The 17,837-nt window shown below is 46.7% G+C and overlaps 1 protein-coding gene across 1 annotated transcript in view; it reads left to right on the top strand.

Annotated features, from left to right (window-relative positions):
- Positions 1-5,687: 5,687 nt before the first annotated feature.
- LOC107273883 (protein gustavus) overlaps positions 5,688-17,837 on the top strand; it is a gene marked incomplete in the record, with an annotated part of 24,019 nt that continues 11,869 nt past the window's right edge. Inside the window, 2 exon segments of the mRNA XM_015752486.2 lie at positions 5,688-5,899; positions 8,490-8,528. Coding sequence (XP_015607972.1) covers positions 5,838-5,899; positions 8,490-8,528 — 101 coding nt within the window.

Raw genomic sequence — 17,837 nt, 5'->3', positions numbered from 1 at the left:
TTTTTTTTTTTTTTTTTTTTTTTTACATTTTCCATTAATTTACTCCCGTCGCGTGTCCGGACGAACAAAAATGGAGGGTCCTTGAAAATCACTCGTTCAAATTTATACAGGTTGTTTCAATCGACGAGTTAAAGGAATTGTACGTTGATACAAAAACTACAAGCATCTCTTTATGGTGGCTGCACTGTCATTCTCGCGAAATAAAGATTCACCAAGCAAAACGCGCTACCGATGCCTATCCCCTCGCTCAGACCTGCCGTTGCGGCCGACCGCGAGATTGTCGCCTTTTTATCGGATCTTCGCCGATGGAAACTTTGCCGAACGTCACTCGCGATTGTGAAAACGCGCCTTTGGCTTCCATTCCAGTTTCTGGGAATACGTTGATTACGGCGCGAAAGGATTTTACGTATACAATCACGAGCGGAAGAGACGGCGCTGCTGAAGGAAGCGATGACGTCATTTTTTTGTAATATCTCATTATTTGATGTCAGTAATGAAAATTGATAGTAAAAAAAATTTTGAATTTTCCAAATTTTTCAAATACTTATAAATTTTTCCTTTTTTTTTTCTATCGCACTTTATTATACGCTTCCATGCAACGGATGCCGTTGCTCCCTTACGACCTAGCCGAAGGGATCTTTCCATTGGAAATCTAACACAGCCTATGGATCTACGGTGCCTTTTTCCATGATTCCTTCCATCCTGCCAGAAGCCACGTGCAAGCTTCTACTTCGGCCAGCTGACGACCATCATGGCGGCACCGGTTGCCAATGGAAATCAGCTGTCTCTACCATCCATTATCCTTCCGTCCTTCTATCCTCTAGGTATGTCCCGGGGATACACGGGAAACAATGCCAGCAGGATGATATTGTACAGTATCCAAGCCAAGAAATCGTCTACGCTCGGATATTTCATATCGACCATAAATTCTCGATATCATTACCTTTTCGTTACGTAAATTTGACAAAGTCTCAAAAACGCATATCGTCAAGAAAAAAATCCAGTTGTAAATATTCCATAGTAAAATGTCATACCTGCATTGCACTAGTAGGATCGAACGTTTCGAAATAATACATAAAAATTTATCATAAAGTGATACTTCGGCCTGGTCGATTATTATCGTCAGATAACCGTATTCCAACTGCGACAAGGGCCTTGACTCCAGGAGTTACTAGGACAATGAACTAGAACTACGCCTATATGGACGCTACAAGATACAGTAGCTTACCGCCCCGTCAAATAGAATTTCTACAGCGCTGCATCCAGTTACGTAATTTTGCTCTGGGATATATATATATATATACCCACAAGAAAAAATTGCGCTACAAGTCCATTTACGAATAATAATACAGGACCGACAAGGTTCAGGCGATAAGCGCCGTAGAAATCCATACGATATTTACACAGCGTACCAGGTATCTACAGTCCGAGCGAAACGGTACCTGCAAACCTACCCTTTAACGAAGGGCCCAAAGAAGGGTAAAATGGCACGGCAAAGAGGGCAGGTGGGACCGTAATGCTCCAACTCTCTCATCCAGCAATGTAACCCAAGGGGTAGGTATATCCAATTATTAAAATTCGAGGGTTTTATCGCCTTCGATGAAATACCCATAGAAGGTATAGGGATCCAAAGTTCGTCCTACAGTGCCCACGTCTTTTGATCCCTTAAAGGGACAAGCAAGCTACCCTCGGCCAAGTATCAGGGTTCCTAGTTTCCGGCTACGGGCTATTGGCCCCAGTGGGATATCGGATGCGCTACGTAGTTTCGTGGAAATGCGCATTCAAGGCACAATAAATAAAAGGCCCAATCGGCCTACGTGAAATTACATTGCCGATACGCGGACAGCCTTGTGTCAATGAAACGTTCGTATGGTAAACGAATGGTAAAGCGAAGTCGACCTTAAGCCTGATTCTTATGGTCTCTATATGTTCAATGTCGTCCATCTACCTCGTGGTCATTGTACCATGGAGGTGCTATCTGTTGGGTCCAGCTGCATCCTCGGTTATATGTAGCGAGGATCCCCACTATAGAGGTAGACGTTTATGCTACTCCGGGCTCCGAACCTGACAAAAGCCGACCTTCGGGCTGACATTCACTCCACGTCCTCTCTCTTTCTCTCTGCCCCCTGTCCCCCGCTCCGCCCTTCTCTCTACGATCTTCGCTTCCTCTCGCTCTCTCTCTCTCCCCGTCTCCTTTCTTTCGCCTGAACTCGTCTCTCCCTCCCTTTCTCTTTATTTCTTTCTCTACCGAGTCGGCTCGGGGCCCTACAGTCATCTTGGGACTGGACCCAGCCTCTGCCAGGCACAAAGACCCGTCGTTCCAGCCAACTCCCCGCGGGTGTCCTTACCGGGAATACTTTTGGGCCCTTTTTCAAAACCATAGTCCAAATCCCTCACGAGGATCTTTTGGGACTTATGCTAATGATTTTCATACATTTTTTTTTTTCTTTTTTTTTCATAATAATTTTTCCTCGTTATCCGTACGGGAGAGTCGATCCTTTCAGGAAGTCACTCCGATCGGTTTTGATACAGGACGATCGTGTCCCGGAGAAAAAGTACCTACAGTAAGGCCCAGAAGGAGGGGGCCCCGACCTCGGGATATTCATGGAGAATGGCCACGAGCGCCAATGAGGCTTTTACGTGCGTTCTCTTTGACGAATTCGACCGGCCGACGTCTTTCTCGTGTAAACGAGCAGGTCCGGGTCGTTGCTTTTGCCGTTCGGGTTGCTTGTCAATGGGTGAATTGGGTATGTGTGTATATGGCAACTTTGGGATAAATCTGTAAGCAGGTCCCATCGGTGCCCGGGCCACGCAGTCGTGGACTGTGTGTACGAGACTCTTTTTTTTTTTTTTGTTTTTTTTTCCGACGAGTATATGAAATACGAAACAGCGAGGATTTTTATCAAATGAAAATTCATAATCCTTTCTCCAGACTTAATCCCGTATACGACGTGCAATGTAGTACAGTGGAAATTATTAGGAATAACGTATACCAGTATTGCTAATTAAATACGTGACTCGTGTCACTGGATTTTAATTAATATCGCTGGACGATTTTGGACTGTCAGACAATTTTTCACTCTGAAAATTTATATTCATCAATATTCACTCTCGCGATTCGCAATATCGTTTTGTAAGTCGGGCATTTTTAATTACTCCTCAGATTTGCATACAATGCAAAAGTTATTACATTGCAACGCTATACCCGAACTTTAGTGCGTTGAATATTTTTTTTTTTTGGGTTTGCGCCATGTATAAATTTTTTGAATATTTTATGTATGAGCTGACTTCGAATTGAATCGAGATCTTGATTGAATCGATACTGCAAAAAAAAAGAATTTTAGAAAACAAGACTCGTACTACTAGGACTGTACGTTGCTTTGAGATTTTCTTATTTTCCCAGAGAGTACGTAGTGGAGGTATATCTTCCGTGCCCTTACGAGTCTTGGATCTCAGGTCGGGATTCAGGTGGGATCTCCGCTTTGTCGACTGTCCAGAAGGTTTAAGGTCGGACACGGTAGACCTTAAGGATTTCGTTTACCTGTCCGAATAAAAGGTCCGCATTGCCTATGTAACAGTCTACAGAATTACATCTGAGTAAATACATGTTCTTTCGTGAGCACTGTACTACGTTCGCAAAGTATCCATAGGATATATACAGTTTGAATAAAAAAATTTTTTTTTCCTAATTTCCAAAACTCTTTCTCAACTAAGTTTTGCATTCGTATAACCCGCATTAAGCAACTGCCATACGCAATCTGACAATAGACCAGACGCGGTGAAAGTTGTCAGTCGATATACCAAAGGTATTCAAAAAGTTCCAGCAACATGCTCATGAGCAATGCAGCAAGGCCCTTCAAGGTGTGCCGGAAACGCCATAATCGGCGTACACAGCAACTCGACCAGACTGACTCGTATCATTAAAAAAAAAGCACATTCCTCTTTGGATAATGACGAAATAAAAAAAGGCGAGCAACGTACAGACACTGTGAATATTTTTAAAAAGTCAAAAATAAAAAACAGCAATATCAGCGTATACGGCAGGGCGAATAAAACGGTTACATTGCTTCTTCAATGGGATGGGAATGTAATTTTAGGTGTGCGTATACATGTATATATATGAGCAAAAGACACTTATGTTGGCCGACAGACCTTCGGCCGATCACAGTTCGTCCGTCCTTTCACCTTTCCCTCCGCCGTCGTAGCATTTGTCATTCCATTTGGTTCAGACCTTAAAGCAACTTCCTTTTACCTGGAGCTTCGGACCCGGGTTGAAACGAAGGGCCCCGTTGGCACCGTCTGGGACCGTGAGTCCCAAGGTCCCTAGCTCCGTCCCTCCGTTAAACTTTCCTGCGATGATATAGTCGCTTCGTTCTACGTTCTATCGCGAACCCCAACACCGAAGTTCCCTTCTTCTTCCTTTGCCTTCGATATATACATTGCTTCGATCTACGAGTCCACATTCACTTTCCCCATTGCCGTGTTATTTTTCTGGCATCTTATACCCGTCTTTACCCTCTTTTTACACGACTCTATTTCTCATTGTCACGTATACAAGTCTATTATATATATTGCGCCTTGTATACAAATTTTCCTGACTCGTTCATACGACATTAACGAGACGCCATCGATCCAAGTTATAAATGGTTATAAAAATGCGTCTTGATACAATTTACACGAGTATTGACAGAAATACACGTGTGAACGACGTGTGTTTGACTATTGCATGCCCTTCCACTTACAAGTTCCTTAAGCCAGCGTGCAGTGTAGTAGACGTGTAGCTGGTTACTTCTAGGCTGCCGTTTCTTAAATCGTGCTCGTTCCTAATTTGGATTACCAGGAACATACGGTGTACAGTATATACGTATACAGTGCTACCGAACAGTAAAATAGCCATCGAGAGCCGTTTTCAATTCAACCGTAAGGAGTCTAGTCCGGTGCGAAGCTGAAATTCGGCAATGGCAGTGCATATGCAATGTACTAGCACGAAGCACTGTATAGGGTTATATACTGGCGAAAAGGAGTCACTGCGAAACTCTAGTTGGCACGAGGGTTGTTCCCCTACCGTGTATATCCCCATATCGTTTCTCTAGGTACAGTCGGCGCGCTGACGATGGTTAATAATGGTGGGTACGTTCAGACCGGTAGCAAAAGCAGGAGCGCAGCAAGACGGCAAAGTAAAAGTGCGGCAGCGTATACCCGGTGTACGTATCCCCCTCCGGACTGTACGCGCTGCAGTGTGTGTCGCGGATCGGAGAGACTGTACTTTTATGTTGCTATCCCCACTGGCGTAGGTACAGTGGCATGCGCGTCTCGACTCGACGGAGGTTCGCCGTCCCTCAGTCACCGCTGGGCCGTCGCCGAGGCAGCACCGATGCTCTGTCTCGTATTTTTCGTATGTTCGCGTGGCTTTACCAACCTTTAATTATTGATGTCTGGTGCGGCACGAAACCACTTTATTTGTGAACGACGCGGAAAGCGACATTGCCAGTATACGCGGGCAGTGGTGTTGTGCGCGACTAGTGCAATAAAATTAATAATCCGAAATCGTTATAATATCATTGGTGCGCGCTCCTTGGATATACGTACGCGATATGGATTGGGCAGTTAAGGCACGACGAACGTAAGTCCTACGATGGCTTATTATCTGTTATAAATTGTGCAGTGTTGGTTGTGTCTCTTGTTACACCGTAAATCCTTGTACCGAGGGCTCTCTTCCGTCAGATATCGTTGTCGTACATGTAACTTTTACGTATCCGTGTACGGGAGCAACCCTTTGTTTCCATGTTAAGCTTTGTCTTCAGCCTGTACCCATACGACTGGAAGGATCTGCAAGGATGTGCAGAAAGGATCGAAGTGCGAAGGAGGAGAGCCCTCATGAGTGTAACATGTGCGTTCCGTGAGTGAATATAATTATAATAATTAATGGATAAACGAATTTAGGCTCTTTGTATACATACGATGCTCCGATTTACAGTCGGAGGACGGTTAGGGCTTGATTGCATCAATAAGTGTGATTCTTGCGTACTTCGCCGTGCAGGCTGCATTGCCGTTGAGTTGTGGGATCGTGTGTGAATATATATTGTTTATGGAGTTTATGCAAGCGTGCGTAATCGTGCGTGAACTTTCGTACCCGTGCTGTATCGAAAGCACGAGGAACTACTATCGTACTGATTAGAAGCGCTATAGAGTATATCTATATATGCATTGGTTTTACGTGTACGATTCCTTACGGACTCCGATGCTCGAACAAAGGGCTCTTTATGTTTCGACTGTAAGGCTTCTGGATAGAAAGGAGTCCTGGCGTGTGTTTTTTTTTACACTGCTTCGGTTTTCGTAGACGTCGGTCTGTCGCCAACGACGGTTAATCCGATTAGGACGGCGAGTCGTTCGATTGTGGTAAAATACGACGCGAGCTGTGAGAGGGAGTGTGAGAGAGAACGAGATGGCGATGTAGAAAGAAAAAGGAGAGAGAAAAAAAATGCAAAATGTCGTCAAATACTCGGGCGCGGCATTGTTTGTCATCGATGATGACATTCCAACTGAAACCGTCGGGCCACTTTCCAACGAGCGACAACTTCGAGATCCGATTCTCGTTGCGTTGACTCTTTTAAATTTTTCGAAAGTCCTGTATGCTTCGTGCTTGAAATTTTCGTTCGCGTGGGAAACTCGTCGTACGGCCGTGCATGGAAACGCATCCTCGTGAATCACCGACGCTCTCGTGGAAAATCTATCGAGAGACCCGTAAAAGGATCAGGGTGTCAAGTATCGTACGTGTTTCACAAACACGTTTAATTAGCACCAAGGATAAAGAGACGGGTCTGTGCCTCCGAGAGAAGAAAATAGTTGACGAGGGAGAAGAGAGAAAGAAAAATTGAAATAAAAATCAAAAACTCTCGCAGTCTCTAACTCGAGTCGGGACACACGTGTGTACAAAGATGGCCGCACCGATTTGGCCAGGCATGATTTTTCTATCGAAGCAACCGAATCGCCCCGGGATACCAGAATCGATTTCTGATCTGGCTCGATCGTGCTATTGCCAGGAAGGGAATATAGATCGAATCGATTGAGCCTTCTTTGGATATACCTCATTGCCAATTACAACGCTAGGAACTGAACCTTCGTAATTGTGACGCTTTTACCAACTTACCAATACGTGGACTTACGGTACCTATAGCGGGCAGTGGTTTTACCTGGAAATATGTAATCCGGGCATAGTTCGCTCGAAGCCAGGTTGACTATGAGCAATTTCAAAGGTCCGGTCGTTACGGAAAAATTACGCGCAAGGATGGTTATCCGTACAATCCGTTACTCGATTGAAATCAGTAGACTTTTTCAAGGCCGATAACACTCGCGTTTTGAAGTAACCTATCGTGACTGCAACTACAGTCCGTTTCAACTTCCTAAAGCCAAAGCATCATGGCCGCTGGCTCGACTGCACCGCATAACTGGTTTGAAGGGCCGTTTGCCTCAAAATTCCAAAGTAGTGGCAGGACGTTGCCTGCCTGCCAGCCTGCTTACCAGACCCGGCTGCCTCGCAGTTGGTAAGACTGTCAGTCTGCTGCCACGGGCTTTATCCCTTCGAACTTTCCTATATTAATTCTTTTAGTCAATAACAAAATTAAGTTTTTATCCCACATATTCAAAAGTGACCATCGACACACTACTTATCGATGCGCTTTATCTTTAATTCAAAATTCAAGCAATTGTCACCTACAGTGCTTCCGAGGATTGCAAAGCCAGTATATGGACGTCTCGAAGTACATAGCAGTTTTGCATTACCAGCCACGTGTGTGCCAGTCTTTGGTAATTAAATACCCGACGAATGAATAACGCTTCCTCTTTTTGTTATTTTCCTTTATTCTCTCTCTCTCTCTCTCTCTCTCTCTCTCTCTCACTCTCACTCTCACTCTTCTCCTCGAGCCACGTTCTTCGCTCTGCTCTTTCGTTATACTCGCAAATTCGCGACCTCGAAGCGCGTCTGCTGGCCAGACAGCTCCACCGTACCGCTCGACTTACGTTATGCATAGGCGGTCGGGCAACCGTATGCAAATCCCTTTGAGGATTCGTAATGCGAAAAAGGAATCAATTGATTCGAAGTAACACGGGCTATGGAGATTCCGATTGATCTTTTTCTTTTTTCTTTTTTTTCCTTTCTAGCCTCGCGCTTCTGTTTCAATCGCGACGGAATAATCTATGAGGAATCGATACGTCGTGTCTGCCTTGTTTAATGTATTGACTTATTTTATTAACACCTGATCTACTGTATCCTCTCGTGACACTCTCGACATTTCTTTCACTCCCGTCTCACTCTTCCTCTCGCCGTATACGCCAACGCAAACGTGCAACGCCACTCGTTAACTCGCTCTCGTATCTTATCGTTAGACTATTTGCCCACCTAACTCGGACGTCTTTTACCTACCTGCCTACTCGTCGAGCAAACGGAGACAAAAACAAGAACTGACGCTTATCGTATTTTTTTCTTTCAGACTGGGCCGTTTTGTACCGAGCAAAAATGAAGACACGAGGTATCGATTCTCAGGCATTCTCATATTATTTATCTTGTGCGGGAGGACTATTGATTTTCAAAATAGCAAAAAAAAATCACACAACACATACATATATATATATATGTATAATTTTTATCGCGAATACGCTTAGTATCGGAACTACGATATGTAGACACACATTACGGGCGCTGCTTGGAGGCTAATTTTTATACGGGCCTGTACATATACATATATATCGTTATACGTGTACGCGTGCTCGGAGATCCAGAAACAAGAGTCTCATGGGAACCCAATTGTCGCGCAGCTCGAAGCACATTAAACTCCATTTCGTAGGAGCGTCAACTACGCGGAGGCGGGTTTATTTGCAAATGGAAGTAGCCTTACTCCAAACTGTTAGTTAGTTGCGCTTGTACTATTGTCTGCTTATACACGCATATATACACGTGGGTGCGCGCGTCGAGACTGTGTCGTCATCGGAGCAGCTGTTTTCATTCAACGTCGCCCTTCTTTCTTAGTTAGCGACTTCCTCTGGACGACGGCTTAATTACGCCATGTCGTAAGTTTCTTTTAGCTCTTTCATTGAGAGCACTTCGAGAGGATAAGATGCACGAGAGTGACCACTGATCATTATACAAAGTGAAATAAGACGGAGATGCGCGCATCTCCCGGCGGATGGGGGTGAAGAGGAGGGGGGGGGGTAGATGGGAGTGACGTATGACGAAGTCGCGACAGCACGGCGACCATACGTAAAGACGTCTTTTACGTCGTGCGATAGTTTCTCGAGAAATTTGGACGTTACAGATATTTTTTTTCTCTTTGATTTGTCAATTAAAAAAAAAAATATTTTTTCGTAAATTTTTTTTTTTTTTTTTCGGCTGGCCGCGTCACCGGGAAACGAAACAGTTCGCTCTCGTTCGTGCCAACCATCCGGATCGAAAGAACTTTTGGAAGGGTAGGGCGTTCCCGGCGACGCCCGGCGTCTCCCAACGTTCCTACGTAACCCTGGCGGAACTTGAGAAAAGGATCCAGCCTCCGGTCGAGCGTGAAGATTGATTCTGCGACTTTGATTGAATGGCTGAGAGACTCTCTAACCTAACCCGAGCCCAAGCTAACCCGCGTATACGCTTTCCAGGTCCCTGCATTTCTTCGGCCACGTTCGACCGATATATTCGAAGTCTTAACCCGCGTGTCTACGTTCTCTATTTTTCGTCAGTCCACTCTCGTTTTTTCGCGCCGATCTTCTCTCGTTGCTCCTCCCTTTCGGCAAATCCTAATAAGATTCCGGGAACAGGTGAAGCTGCCTGGAAACTCGCTCCGGCGCCGCCAACTGGGCTTCATCGAATCTTCATTTCTCGTTCAAGGTCGTATCTCGTATTCTCGGCCCAGAGCCAATGCGCTCGATCTCCCCCCCGAAGCCTTGGTCACGGTCCTGACCAACCAGTGCCGTACCACCTTCGGGGCACCTAGAATAAGTCCATCACGCCTTTATACCGATATTCGCGGTTGGGCGTGTCAATTGACTGCACTTGGGGATTCGCTCGTTAAATATTTTTTGATTTTCAATCAAACTCTCGAATGACGGACGGCTCGGAGTCGATCGGCTATTCCCTTGTACCCGCAGTGTCTGGCGGACGAAGAAACGTCAGCCGGGCGAATCACCAGCCGCGGATTTACATTTGAAAGTCAAATATAATCGGAATAACGTAATACCGTGGAATCTTTTCTTTTTTTTTTTCCTTTTTTTTTCATGGGCATCATCGGTCAAACGCTTCTTCCTCGCTTTCTAACGATTTTTGCTTGTACCCGAATCCTCATGCTTGACCTTCGACGTCGATTATGGAATTTTGATAAATTATTTTTCTCTAACGACTAACGAATTGCGCTAGCGATACTTTCTAAAACTAAGACTTGACGATTGACAAAATTACGATAAAAAGCGGCTGCTTGAAATTTGTCTTATGCAAATTTTGCTGTTAATTATTTTTTTTTTATTTTTAATGACGATCTATGTACAGTCGACTCTGTGTGTGTGTATATATATATATAGGTCGTTGTCCTTCTCCCTTCTTCCACCTCTTCTTCCTCCGTGCTTTTAGCTTTTCTAATGTCACGCCTACGCTCTAGCCACACTTCCTGGCTCCTCTGCCTTCCGTACGACATTAAAATCAGCCTTAAGCTTCTATTCGTATCCCTCGACTGCGAAACTCTCGTACACCGACCGAAAGACGCGCTTCTCTAGCGCGTTCGACGCGCTTTTGATGATTCTTTGAAGAAAAAAAAAGCCCTCGCGCACGTTGCCACGCACTCACGCACTCACGCACGCCCAAGCGCAGGGAACGTTTTTTTTCGTAAGCGACGATAAATATATTACCAAACAGACCGGGCTGCCCGCTGACCCATTTGTGAAACTGCGCGACTCTTGCCACACGAACCTCTCTGCAAAGGTTACAACACTTTACGAATTACGCGGGCCGGCCGACCTGCCAGGGCCGTGCGATGTTATGTCCTGTGCATTATAAAAAAAAAAAAAATTATTTTTCCAAAGGTCAATAAAATCAGATTCCATCGATAATCAATACAAATACGAATTTCAAAGTACATATTTCCACATATTTCAGTTCTACGTATATATACACTCTGAATTTCATATACGATCATACGTGAAAATTTAATCCACGTCACACACGTCCCGTTCGAAAATAATGTATTCCGTGGATTTTGAGAAAATGAGGAAATTCTCGCGTCCGAGGTAAATTTGTCTCTCTGAAATTACCAGTTTCCATCTCACGGACCCACCTTCGATATACAGCTCAATACATGCCTCACCCGTACGTAACGTATGCACGGTACGTATTCAGGTGACTGTAAAAGCATCGTCTGCTTTACATGTTCACGTTTTATTGACGAGCCTCCCAGCGCTCCGAAATCCCATAGAGTGCAGCTGCAAGTGCAACGCACGTTACTTCTGTATTGCGCTGCGAATGCAGGCGCGACGAGAGAAGACAAAAGACACGAGAGACCATTAATTGTCCGCGTGTCACGTACGCGAGAGCACCGGGCAAAAGTCGATTGTCCTTTGTTCGTCCCTGACTGTTCCTGCGGGACCCCGGGTCTCTTCGGGATGACTTTTGGGTACCGTGTAACGATTAACGGGAACGTCGATCATCGATACGTATCGGTCCTTGCTGTATACTTAACCCACGTGTACATAGATACACCGTGAACAACGCGGAAGTTAACGCGGATGTCGTAACACGGTTGTTACCCTTCGTAGAACGAATAGCAACCGGTAATGGCGGCAACGTGTGCCTATCGTTGATATTGCCACGTTGCACGTGTACCGATTATTTGTTATTACCTGCTCGCGTCAATTGTAGTAAAAAATATATATATATATATATATATATATATATATAAGATGTATATAGATATACGTGGTAACTTAGTAGCGTTACGCCTGATGGTTTTTTTTTTAATACGTTGACCCTGAATTTTCAAAAAAAAAAAAATATTACGTTCAGTGCAGCGTCGCGACGCCCTCCACGTTATGCACAGTATGTATAGGGTGTTTATATGTCGGTATTGATACATCGGTCAGAGACCTTCCCGCTGTGTCTGTAAACGGATACAAGCCGTTGACTGATAACGCGTGTATCCATCACCGATAATTGATAACGCAGGAGAGTCATGAGCTTTTCGAAAAGTTTTTTAAAGAAAACTTTGTTGCCCGCGATAAGACGACGTTGAGGTTGAATTTTTGTGGGGGGGGTTTTTTTTTTTGACCTCGCGTTTTTAACGTTACTCGCGGGGTTTCCTACGGGTATCCTTTGTGCAGTTCCTTTCCCTTTGTCCGGCTTCGGGGCCGATGTTTTTAGGGCGGCCAGTACGGGGATGCGGGAAAGGGCGCCGCACATGGATGCACGGTCCTACGTGGTTGGGCCCGTGTGCACGTGTGTACATATGGTCGGAACCCGACCGAACCTCCGTCGAAGGTCATGGGATCGGTTCTAGCCGTAGAGCCGAGGCTTCTAGAAGGTTCCAGACAGACAGACAGACGGGATTCCAGAAAGTCAAGGGATCGTGGAACCCACCGTGACTCAGTCTTCTTTGAATCCTGACCATATGTTCAATTTGGACACAATGATCTCTCGCGATGGACTATCTCCATTTTTAGATACCCATCTACGCCTACCTGCCTTCTCCGTACGTTCCAAAATCCGAACCCAAGTTAACGATCCGAGATTTAAAATCTGCCGACGTGGTTTTAACCCTTCTGGAAAAAAAAAAAAAAAAATCACCCCAATAACCGACCCTCCTTACCGCGCATGTCCTGCACTTCGCAGCGCTGCACTTGGACCAGGCTCTGCGCAGCCTCCACATGGTACAATACTCCCGTATAGACGTTGCATGCGGGTAGGTACAGTTGGGAAACAAGTTTTCCGAACCCGTTCAAAGTTTCCCAGGTACTCGGTCCTTGGGTCGAAGGAAGTTACGCCGAAGCGGGTATAGGGTACGTATCTTCGGGTACTTCCGGCAGTAGCCAGTGGCTCCGAGGAATTCGTCTGATCTACGGCGCGGAGTATTGTCGTCGTGAGATCATTCCTATGAACGGACTTCGTTTATCGTCGACTGGCCATGTACTCTGATCTTGTTCCGTGAATGAACGTTAATTATTGTTACGGACGCAGGCCTTATGGGTCCAGCGGGTCTGTACTTCGTCAATGAACTCGTTCGTTAAACACCGAACGACTTGAACCGAACCCTGATGACTTTTGCGCGCCCAGCGTCCTCCTCGAGAAAAATACGAGAGGACTGGTGGCGCAGATGAGGAACGTCTCGTGGGAACGAGATCTCATCACGATCGTAGATCCGATACCAGGCGACGGGGATGCTGCGAGGATTTGCACGATTGCGACAAAGACGCGACTCCTGAACGATCCTCCGTTTACCCATCGGACTTGGCTGATTGTGATCCTGAACAGATGGGACCCCACTGGACCGGATCGCGCAGCTTCTCTGTACCCCCCATTTAAATAATATCAGAATGATGTCTGGCGCTGTTTCTTTTTCTACGTCTTCTCAGGAGCCTGGGATGCTGTGCTCAAGACTGTATTTTCTTTTTAACCAAGCTGGCCCGACCTGGTCCTACCGGGTCCCAGACAAAGCGCACAAAGGCCCAGATCTCGACCATTGGTCCCCCGGGTACGGGCCCACACGTAGAGACTACCTAACCTTCCACCTCTTCCCCCCCACTTCACCCTTGTATCCTCTCTCTCCCTCTCTCACTCCTGTCGCCATGTCGGCTGAATACTTTCACTGGTTTCACGGCCAGCAGACACACGTTACACGATGCTAATAATACCCGCTGCCTTCTATCATCGCTTTGCCATGTCCGTTACACGCGGCGTTAACCATGTAAGGTGCGTACACACGAGTGTCGATGTATCTTAAAGCCCGAATAAATCCTCGGGACTCGATCTCCTCTCTCCGCCATTGGTCGACGACCTCCGTAGCCGCCTGTTCGATGACCGGCCAACTGCGATCGAACTCCCAAGATACTGATTGGCCTCTATCGATTTGACCTCGACCTGCCTCTCAATCGGACACGCCACTCGGCCAGAGTCCCTCCGCGCTCATCCGCACGACGAAAATGCAACCGGCGCGCATCTTCCCGTCCTCGTCCTCCCGTCCCTTCTCCGAACGCCGACTCGTCGTTAAACACGATCCTGTTATGCACCGCGTTCCTAAACATCGAATCGGCGGGGACGCGCATGCCACGATCACGTATAGATAACAAATGTCAGGGAGCGCCAACACGGTCCGCGCTATCTCTCGTAACGTGGATTTCGAGTAAACAAACCGGGGCTCGTGCGATGTAAACCGAATACCTACTGCGCTGCCCCTCGCGGAACTTTTTCGAACCGGAGCCCCGGGATATCATGGCTGACGCGGTAGTCGGGATATAGGAGGCTCGCTTCGTTATTAGACATTTCAAAATCTGCATCCCGGGTCCACTCGTTAGCTGCCATTGTCGTTTTACGCTTGTGGACAAACTAACGAGCTTTAAGGTACTATCGCACACGTGTGTCTTGTGCCTATTCATTAAATTAGGTAACAATGGATGGACGGATGTATGTGCGTATATATATATATATATACTTCGCTCTACCATTCCCTTCTCTATATGTATCCCGTGCATGTCCACCTCGTCACGTTCTTTTTCCCGGCGTTATCTCTTTCTGTCCCACCCTCTATATACGTACCTATGTACCAACATGCCCATCGCTCGGAATATGCTCTCGCTTCTGTCCCGATCGGCTGGTGGGAGAAACGACGAAGGATGCCGTGTGAGTCGGTCGGTGGGGTCGAGACCAGACAAGGTCACGGCTACCGAGTGCCTCTCGTTCGGCCGGTCGGTCTGGCGGACAGGCACCGACACCAGCGACACGGCCATCTTGAGAACACGCGTAGCGTCATCGAATGCACTTGGAATAAAATATCAAAAGATTGCTCCTCCGACGGTCGGCCGGCCGATGCTGGTTTCACTCGCCAAGTCGAAGATTACGTTCACCGAGTGGCATACGTGGGATCTCCTGCACCCGGTACCAGGGCCGTGCGTAGTGTGTGTGGTTTTGGAAATTTTTTTTTTTTTTTTTTTTTTTTTTTTTTTTTTTTTTTTTTTTCATTATAATTTTTATCGATAACGCATTGATTGGCCGTCGTTCGGGTAGTCCCAGGGCCGCTCGATCCAACCGTAAGAAACAATGGTGATTGTCTCCGAACGTTTACAGCCTAATTATGTGAACGCGGGTCCGAGCATGGCGTACTTAACAATGCTATAACTCGTAACAATGTACATTGTTCATTGTTTAAGTGCGGGCTCCGTTTCTTCGCGGTTTACTGACTACCCCGTGTATAAAATCCTACTTGCCTCCCCCCCCCTCCCCCCTCCACTTCGTTCATCCACTTTTCGCTTTCTTTGTCCTTTATACGTGTTCAATGCTATTTCCATTGCTCGACTCCTTTTTTTTTCCTAACCTCCGCCTATGGATGCGGCCCTGGTCGGCTGATGCACGTGCGTGAGACGGCGACGTGCCGATGTTGACACGGATACTCGTACGGGTGTACCTTGCTCCCTGGTTGTGCAGTATGCTAATTTTTAATTTTAATCGAATCAATAACGATGTTGATAAATTTTCGGTTTTTTTGGATGCCACATTTTGAAATCGCTTTTTCCGCGCGGACTTGGCTTTCGGGGCTTGGTCGTCGTGGAGTTTCGCAAGGACACGGCTGACGGGAACCTGTCGCGAAAAACCCACATGAGCCGCATACGTGCGTGCGTTGCATAGGTGTATTTTTTTTTTTTTTTTTTTTTTCCTCAAGCGACTGTCCGTAGTCGGTTGCCATAGGCTTTGGTAAGCGTATACGCAGTACGCGGTACGTGTCTCCTCGCCTTCTCACTCTCCACGCCTCAGTCCGTAGCCGTCAAGGGAGACACTATTTTCTTGACATCTCGCGCCTTTCGTTTTTCCTTCGATGGGAGTCGGTCCTTGAGAAAATCTTCTTGCCTCGATTCTCAATTTCATCATTGCCAACTAGATCGCAAGGCGAGTCCCTCGTTGAATCCTGATAGCCGACGTTTGCCCTGCCCCCCTTTGCTCCTCCCCGTCCACGCTCCGTCGACCGACCGACCGACGGCAGAGACACGTTGCTGGTCGCGGCGACTCGCCGAAGCTCTCCTCGATGCCGACCGACAGGTACAAAATAGGAATCGCGGGATCCACGACGGTTGCAGGTCGCGCTTAAGGGAGCAGCCGAGGAAATGAAAAATCGGCGCAATCGTCCCACGTGTCTCGGGGCCAATTGCAAAGAGCACGCGATCCGGCAATCGTCTTGTTCCGAATTTGGCGGGAAAAAAAAAACAGCCGCAGCGCGAGAAGGTCGTCCCGCGTATAGATGGGAAATACAGATGGTCAGACGGTTAACGTAATTGCACGTGAGCGCGGGTACCTGCTGTTGATTCCAACGAACGCCCCTTTCGAGTGTTCTTCGATACGACTAATTTTTTTTTTTCTTTTTTTTTTTTGCAAATTTTATTCCACATAAATCTTATCGACCTCGTATTATTTCTTGGGAGCTCGTAACAAAAAGAAAAATCTTCTGCTTCATCATCCTACGCGATCCGTCATTCTCTCTTGCCTTCCTTCCTCTCGCTGCTTCGAAATAGGCTGAAACCCTTAGCTGACGATTGCCAATTACGTTTACGAGGCTTGTTATTCTGTTTCGGGATCCTCTGGGGCCAAGTCACGCAACGGACTGTACCTTCTTCTATTGTTGGCTCTGCGCCTTTGGGTTTGGGTCTTGTTCTTCGTTTCCGAGGGGATGCAGAATCGACGAATGGGAATTGCATGGGAATATATATATATATATATACACACACACACGTGCTGTGTCACGAAGACTGTCGAAGGCGTCACAGAAAGCGCTTCTCTCGCCTTCCACCGATAGCACGGAGAACGTCCGAAGGATACCCGACGAGAAAGGTTGCCGTTTTTATGCTCCTGCCCTTCACCGCCCCCTCGTATCGCTTACTATTGCGAAACACTTAACGAGCCTTCTGAAACGTTCTCTAATTCACGGCGCTTGGCCACTCGGTCGGAGTGGGAACGTCCGATGATTTTCTTGACTATTCGGATGCGATGCATTGGCAAGAAAATTAACTATTAACTATTAACGACCTCGGGGGATATGCAACTAGGGGATCGCTTGATTAGTCGATCGATCGAGGATTTTGAACAGCTGATCTGGAAACTGCCTTTATTATTTCGTTAAATTTATATTTCGAATCGTACGCTTTCGTTCACTCGTTGTCAGTTTTTTCCGTGGTCTCGCTTCTTTTCGCCTGGGTCCTTTCACTGTGGTGACCCCCTCCCGCCTCCCCGTAACAGACCCAGGTCTTATCCCTCCATCGGGGCCCAACGGTGATTACAGTCGCCACGCTCGAGAGGGAAATCTGTTTCTCAAATAATTTCCCATTCGCCGATCTCCTGATCAGCCCAGGGAACAGGGAGATGGTAAATGGGACTAGGACCGGGCCCAAAATATTTCTATGAGGATTAGCCAATCTTAATTCACGTGGGACGTCTTGTGCGTATGGAAGCGATTGTCTATCAAAGGCCGGGCCCCGGATCTTTCGATTATCTGGGCCCTGACGCCCGGTGACGTGGGACTAGGAACAAAAATTTAGGGGCCTTATTTTAATGGCTGTGCTCAATGCTGGCGAGAGAAAAGAATTGGTATCAGTCCCCTCCCCCCCCCCCCCCCCCC

Source organism: Cephus cinctus, unplaced genomic scaffold, assembly GCF_000341935.2.
Source record: "Cephus cinctus unplaced genomic scaffold, Ccin1 Ccin1_scaffold1857, whole genome shotgun sequence".
Taxonomy (NCBI): Eukaryota; Metazoa; Arthropoda; class Insecta; order Hymenoptera; family Cephidae; genus Cephus; species Cephus cinctus.
Note: the sequence above shows the minus strand (reverse complement) of the source record. Positions and strands in the feature narration are given on the sequence as shown.